At 45.7% G+C, this 7843-nt stretch overlaps 1 protein-coding gene across 1 annotated transcript; it reads right to left on the reverse strand.

Annotated features, from left to right (window-relative positions):
* Positions 1-221: 221 nt before the first annotated feature.
* mgp (matrix Gla protein) lies at positions 222-5393 on the reverse strand. Its single transcript, XM_079745938.1, has 5 exons — positions 5339-5393; positions 3524-3598; positions 2706-2735; positions 2450-2555; positions 222-2003 (listed from the first exon to the last, which is right to left on the reverse strand). Exons 2-5 carry the CDS (start codon positions 3582-3584, stop codon positions 1559-1561), a joined length of 642 nt encoding a protein of 213 aa, XP_079602064.1. The 5' UTR covers positions 3585-3598; positions 5339-5393; the 3' UTR covers positions 222-1558.
* Positions 5394-7843: the final 2450 nt, after the last annotated feature.

Genomic DNA, 7843 nt, shown 5'->3' on the forward strand with positions numbered 1-7843 from the left:
TATACAGATGGTTGATGGTAGGTTATAAAAACATTTCATTCCGGACAAATTCAATGATCGAAAGTGCTTATTACAGGCCTGCGACAGCCACAGATACCGATTTTCACCCAATCTGACATAATTACATATATTACCTTCCCTAGTTTTAATCTGGTCCCAAATGTATCGGTCTGATTCAAAATGTGAACCAGAATGAAGGAGACTAAACAAAATAGTGGTAACATATATTTTTTTTATTGAAGATAAACATCTGTTTGAATATTGATGTTGAACTCTTCCACCACAGAGGCTTTGGGGTTCGGGAGCCACACTGCAGATTACAGGGTACCAGAGTCTCTGCTCCGAACTGGACCAAACACACAACTAATTACAAAGTCAGCTTGAGACCTACTCTTGGCATATGCTAGCATTAGGATAGCCTAGCCTTAGCATAGACCTCAACTCTGATCAGCAGTCCTGATATGTTTCAGCAGAACTTCTTTGGGGGGGACAGCACTTAATTATGAGTGTATTTCTACAGCGGGCGGTCGACACAGTGTTGATTGGACACTTTGATCTTATTATTATTATTATTATTATTATTATTATTACTATTATTATTATTATTATTTTATTCATTAAGTCCTTACAGATCCCCACTACCAGCTACAGGAGTAGGCCAAAAAAATATGAAGCAAAAGACAAAGAAGCACCCAGATCTGTGCTTGTCTGCCATCAGACTTTAGAATAGTAATCAGAAATCAGTTGTTTGAGACTAGCATAGCCTTATTGTAGCCTAGCCTTAGTGCAGGCTAGCTTTAGAGTGGGCAAGCCTGAGGGTAGTGTAGTCTAAAGGGCTGATTATGGTCCCATGTTCACGCAACGCAATGACCAAGCAGACCCTTCGACACAGTCGTGAACCTTTATGGTTCTGCATCGGGTTTTAGTAAGCAGACCAATCACAGCCCTTGCTACTGCGTCGCCTCGACGGAAGGTTAGACATTTTTGGGAGGCGCACGTCTGGCCCTTGCGGTGGACGCAAGGAGGGTCCGCAAGGACGTAAGGGGTCCGTAACCTCCTTGCGTTGCGTGACTGTGGGAACATAATCAGCCCTTAAGCATAGCCTAGCTGTAGATTAGCGTTAGCGAAGCCTGGTAATAGCATAAAGTAGTTTAGTGTAGCCTAAACGTACTGTAACGTGACATAAGCATAGCCTAGCCGGTACTCTAACCTTAGCAGAGCCCTTGTGTAGCCTAGCCTTAGCTTAGCCTGACAGCGTAGACTAACCTTAGTGTAGCAAAACCTTAGCATGGGCTAGCTATAGCATAGCCTAACCTTAGCACAGCCTAGTCTTAGCTTAGCCTAGCTGAGATCCAGTCTCCAAAGTCACATGACTCACATTCAAAGTCACATGACATGGCCCTTGGGCTCCAGGGTTGCTCTAACAACATATTATATAACATTTATAAAATGACTTAAAACATATCCTGATATTATCTTAAAAGAGTTTGGCCACAGCCAAAGCACAGTGAATACACAGAGGAGAAGGATATACTGATATTTCAGAAGCTGGTTCTGTTTAGTACTGCCGGATCCCACGCGGGTTCCACACTGGATTCTGGACCAGGTTCCTGACCGGACTCCGGCCTGGATTCATGGCCTGACTTCGGACAGGAGCCATGACCGGATTCCGGACTGGACCGCGTACCGGACCCCGGACCGTATTCCGGACCGGACTCCGCACTGGACTCTGCGCTATATTCCGGACTGGAGTCCGGCCCCGAGACTGGACTGGAGTCCGGCCGCGAGACTGGACAGGACTTTGGATGGGGTTCCGGATTGGAGCCTGGACCGGATTTCTGACTGGGCCCCTGACGGGAGTCTGGGACAGAGTCTGGGCCGGGGTCCTGGAGCCGAAGTACCTCTGGTAGGCCTGCTGGAAGCCATGGCGGAAGGCGTAGAAGCGACAGGGGGAGTAGTCCTCACAGGTCTCTGCTCGCCGCTCCGCTGGAGACTTGATGGTCCTGCAGAGAATACTCATGCACTTACACTATGCACATGAGCTTTTGTATCACAACCAGGTTTTTTGTTACAATACACTAACTATTTTGCTTTATTCTTAGGTTGTTTGTCTTTTATATGTAACTAAGGAGACTAGTTAGAGAAATTTTACTTTGTTTGACTTTTGAACTGCTTTGGCAACTAAATGTATTTTTTTTACTTTGCCAACGAAGCTCTTTTGAATTGAAACCAAAGGAAAGGAAGTAATCAATTGAGGAAGAAAGAAAACTGGATGAGTATTATGTTATGTGTTCCTCATCAGGTTGTAGTAGTCAGTATTATGGGATGTCTCAATCATAAGGTTGCAGTAGTGAGTATTATGGTATGTTGTCCCATCGGGTTGTAGTAGTGAGTATTATGTTATGTGTTCCTCATCAGTTGATAGTAGTGAGTATTATGGGGTGTCTACCTCATCAGGTTGTAGTTGTTGTAGTAGTTTCGGGGGAGGTTTTGGTAGGGGTTTCCTTGGTATGGGTTGAAGAAGGAGTTAGCCTGGTTAGGACTCATGAACACATCTGAAACCAAAAACGCAACCTGTTAGGTTTATCCTAGCTGTATTAATACAAAAGTATGTATACATATATACACACATAGATGCAGAGTGAAGTACAGACGTGTATAATTATCTGTTATTTTCATTTCAAGAATAGCTGTTGAAAATTCACCTTCAAAGGATTCGGTGCTTTCCTGAGAATCTACGAGAAAACACAAAGTCTGGTTAACCATAATTGCTCAGAAGCTCGAAGACAAACAAATGCAACCCAAAAGTGTGTGTTAAGTTTTCTTTTTTCACTTAACACTTAAGTTTGCTAACAAACCAAATCCTAGAACTTAACGGAAACACTTAGTACAGAATAAAATCAAACGTAGAACGTTCCAATTTCCCAACCATTAACGGTTTATGTTTCCCAGGATTTAATTGTGATGAGTTGAGCAGAGTAGACGAGGTGAGGGGAGAGGAGACAAGGTGAGGACAGAGGAGAGGAGACGAGGTGAGAGGAGAGGAGACAAGGTGAGGACAGAGGAGAGGAGACAAGGTGAGGACAGAGGAGAGGAGATGAGGTGAGAGGAGAGGAGACAAGGTGAGGACAGAGGAAAGGAGACAAGGTGAGGACAGAGGAGAGGAGACAAGGTGAGGGGAGAGGAGACAAGGTGAGGACAGAGGAAAGGAGACAAGGTGAGGACAGAGGAGACGAGGTGAGAGGAGAGGAGACAAGGTGAGGACACAGGAGAGGAGACAAGGTGAGGACAGAGGAGAGGAGACGAGGTGAGAGGAGAGGAGACAAGGTGAGGACAGATGAGGACAGAGGAAAGGAGAGAGGAGACAAGGTGAGTAGAGAGGATAGGAGATGAGGTGAGCAGAGAGGAGCCAAGGTGAGTAGAGAGGAGAGGAGACGAGGTGGGGAGAGAGGAGACAAGGTTGAGGAGAGAGAGGTGAGCTGAGGAGAGAGGAGACAAGATGAGGAGAGAGGGGAGGACGTACCATAGCAGAGCGAGAGCGACAGTAGGGTGCACAACACCACACTCAGCAATAGACCCTCCATCCCGCTGAGTCTGTCTGGTACACACGGCACACACACACACACACACACACACACACACACACACACACAGAGGTAGAATGTTAAGAGAGCATTTTCTGTATTTATATATATATATATATATATATATATATATATATATATATATATATATATAATGTGTAGGTATTCAGAGTACATTGTTTGTGGTTAATGTGTAAGTATAGTGTTTTGATATTTTTGTGGTGTATTCAAAGAGGTGATTTTCAGTGTATTCTGTGTATTTATAGTTGTATATATTTATATAGTGTATTAGTGTTTTCATAGTTGTAGGCAAATTCAGTAAATTTGTAGTAGATGTGTTTATACTGGTAGATGTATAGATGTAAAGTGGTTGATGTATTCGGTGTATTTAGTAAAGTGGTATCAGTGTTTTCATATAATTTAATTATTGTGGTAGATGGATTGAGTGTATTATGTGTGCATTAAATATGTATTTAGAGGTATATTGATATGAATTTATAGATGATCTCTCAGTATGAGGCAAACGATGGAGCATGGATTAAGGGGTGTGTGTGTGTGTGTGTGTGTGTGTGTGTGTGTGTGTGTGTGTGTGTGTGTGTGTGTGTGTGTGTGTGTGTGTGTGTGTGTGTGTGTCTGCCGCATGCAATGGAGGGATAATCCAGAGGGCTCCCTGGCTGGCAGGAGAGCGGCCTCCAAATTAACTCCAGCTTAACATGAGACGCAATTATAGACAAGCTGCTAATCTACACATGCACACACCACAGTTTGTGTGTGTATATGTGTGTGTGTGTACACGCACAAGGATGTATGTGTGTGTGTGTGTGTGTGTGTGTGTGTGTGTGTGTATGTGTGTGTAAATAAGACAGCTTTCATCCTGTGTTTGTGGGATTTGGACCAGATTCAGATTCCCTCAGTCAATGGCTGCTTTCATTACCCAACTCTCTCTCTCTCTCTCTCTCTCTCTCTCTTTCTCCCCCCCCCCCCATATCTCTCTCTATTTTCTCTCTATATATATATACATATATACATCTAGGGTTAAAGAGCACTTTCTCCAGCGCTCTCTCTGACCATATCACTATCCCTTATTATATTATCACTATCATTTTCTATCGCTAATATCACTCATTATCAACATATCTCTCACTTTCTTTTTTGTATCAAACTAGCCTTCTCTCCATCTCTCTACCCCTAATATCACTTTCTATCCCTCTCCTCTCCCTCCAGGCCCAAGGAAATGACCTGTCCAGGTGTGTGTGTCTGTGTGTGTTAGAGTGAGTGAGTGAGAGAGAGAGAGAGAGAGAGAGAGAGAGAGAGAGAGAGAGAGTGAGTGTGTGTGTCTGTGTGTGTGTGTGTGTGTGTGTGTGTGTGTGTGTGCGTGCGTGCGTGCGTGCGTGCGTGCATGTGTGTGTGTGTGTGTGTGTCTAAACCAGTAACTGGACAAACACACAGACAAATGCACTCACACACACAAGCACAGATTAAAACGAATATGCTACATGCTAGCTACTAGTAGTACTAGGCTTGGGGTTAGAGTTATTGTTACCTTGCTTGTTCCTTTGTTAGTGCTAGTAACTAAAAGTGCAAGTGTAAGTACAATGCATAAGTAAGAGTAGGAATACTTAATGTAGTGCTAGTTAGCGTCTTGGTCTTAGTAATGTTAATAGCAGCAGTTAGATTCCTTAATGTTACTCATTTCTTAGTGTTGGTAAAAAGTTAGCGAAAAGTTTCTCTGATGACTGAGTAAGTCCCCTTACCTCGAGGAGTGGAAGATATACGTCTGTGTCCGTTCTTCAGAGGACAGATTTCCTCATTTGCAACACTGAGGTTTTTATACCCACCCCCTTCCCTCCTCACCCACTCACCCCCTCCCCTCCTCACCCTCACCCCTTTTCTCACCCACCCCCTGTCTGTCCTTCCCCACTTTCCTCTCCCTTTTAACTAACCATAACAAACTATTATATTATGGCCGCCCCTCTCTCTCCGCCTCTCTCCTTATATCACTCTCTATCGCTCTCTCTCTCACACCCACAAACACACTCACCCAAACACACGGGGCACCTTGGGGGTGTAGAGGAGTGGAGGAGGCTGGAAGGCTGCTGCTGTGCTCAGAAGATAACATCTACCTGACGATATTCCCTGCTGTTTGTCGGCATGGCAACCCGGCATGAAGCGATGGCCTCACATCCACACACCATCTGGGACCAGAGCCGACCGGTCCAGACGGCTGTCCCCCCCCCCCCGACGTGGGCTGCTTCACACGGCCCGGGCAGACTCCCCCCCGGGACGGGGGGAGACATAGAGGGGGGGAGGTGAGGGGGGGAGAGATGCAGACTGACTCCTGCTACACCCAGGGTGCTGCTCCACCAGACAGCCTCCCTCGCTGCACCCAGCTGCCCCAGGGGTGGAGGTAGAAGGGTGGAGGTGAGTAGAGGAGAGGGCCAGACACACTCCTGCTAGCAGCTCCAGGAGAGGGGGGGGGGGGGGGGGTGGAGGCGAGGAGAGGAGAGGTTGGCTAAGCATACGGGTGGAGAGGTGAAGGGAGGGGGAGAGGTGGAGGAGAGGAGGAGGTTTTAATGGTGGAGGGTGGATGGAGCCATTGAGGGGAGGAAGGGTGCTGCCCCGATGGTGCGGTCTGATGCAGGCCATGAATCAACCAACAGCCCCAGACCTCAGATCAAAACACGGGCTGAGAGATTCGTTCCATGCCCACAGAGCTCCTTTGAGTTTAATTGAATTGATAGAGAGAGGATGGAGGGGGGGAGAAAGAGAGAGAGAAAGAGGGAAGGAGAGAGAGAGAGAGAGAGAGAGCTGTTTGTGTTGACTTAGGAGATGTGGGAGTAAAGCACCTTGTTGCAAAGCCAAGAGAACATTCAGACATGGAACAGAGAGCGCTAAGGAGAGGTGGGGACGTCTGAGAGTCTGAGAGAGCTGAGATCATGGAAATGATAATAAACATAATAATAATTCCATTTCCCCCCTTAATTTCCCTCCTGCCCCCTCCCTTTGCACTCTATCTCCCTAGAACATGTTTTATTTTACCTTATTTCATTCCAGAGATGCCCTGGTTCTGATTGAGATAATTTCCTGTTGTGCCAACCCCCCATCCCCCCACCCCCAATACCCACCAACCCCGTTTTGTGGTCTTGCCAAACTGCACACTTTCTGACTACGTTTCACCCGCAGGGAAATATTCAGGGTGTGGTAGGCTGTGGAGCCCACCATGCCACCCACAGACTGTTGCCTCACTTTGGATGAAAGCAGCAACTTTATACTCCAATGATCCATTGTTCATGGATCTTTATTACTGTGATTTAGTGGGTTCCTCGTTTGTCTAACATAACAGACTATAGATACTATACATACTGTATATATATATATATATATACAGGAAGACAACAGACAGACAGAACGTCAGACAGTCAGTCAGACATGCAGACAGGTAGACAGACAGCCAGACTGACTGGCAGACAAACAAACCGACAGACGGACAGAGTATTGCAGGGTAACATAGTTTCACAGGAATCTGGACCACAAGGGGGGAGCTAAGTGAGAGAGAGAGAGAGAGAGAGAGAGGAGAGAGAGAGAGAGAGAGAGAGAGAGAGAGAGAGGGAGAGAGAGAGGGAGAGAGAGAGAGAGAGAGAGAGGGGGGGAGAGAGAGAGAGACAGAGAGAGGGAGAGAGAGAGAGAGAGTCCTTCATTGACCTGGTTTGATTAAACTCAACCCTTTCACCTATCGAAAATGATCATAATATATAATCATAATATCATGCTCTTATTTTACAACATATACACACATTTAAACTTGTATAATTATATTTATTTATTTTGTATGTTAGGTTATATCTTATTTTACTTTGTGCCTTGGCAATGCATATGTATGTTTTTGATGCCGAAAAATACTTTTGAATTTTTTGAGAGGAAGAGATTGAGAGCGAGGAAGAGAGAGAGAGGGAGGATGAGAAAGAGAGATAGGGAAGAAACAGAGGAGCTTGTTGTTTTCAGAATGTTTGATGATGTTACATCCACAGACCGACAGGTGAACCTCAGTCTGCGGCCAGGCCAGCGGACCAGTGCTATGATGTTGACCATGATGTCATGTTTTCTAACTCCGTATTGAAAACACCAGATGTCTCCGGGACATGAAGTGCGAGCATGGCCTGCTGTGACGCCCACAAGTGGGGCTGTACTACATGGATGATCGTACTACGATTCACAGTCAGTTACAGGATTATGTTCAGAATTCAGGACCCATAACGTGG

This window comes from Pollachius pollachius (genome assembly GCF_949987615.1).
Source record: "Pollachius pollachius genome assembly, chromosome: 11".
In the NCBI taxonomy this organism is placed as follows: Eukaryota; Metazoa; Chordata; class Actinopteri; order Gadiformes; family Gadidae; genus Pollachius; species Pollachius pollachius.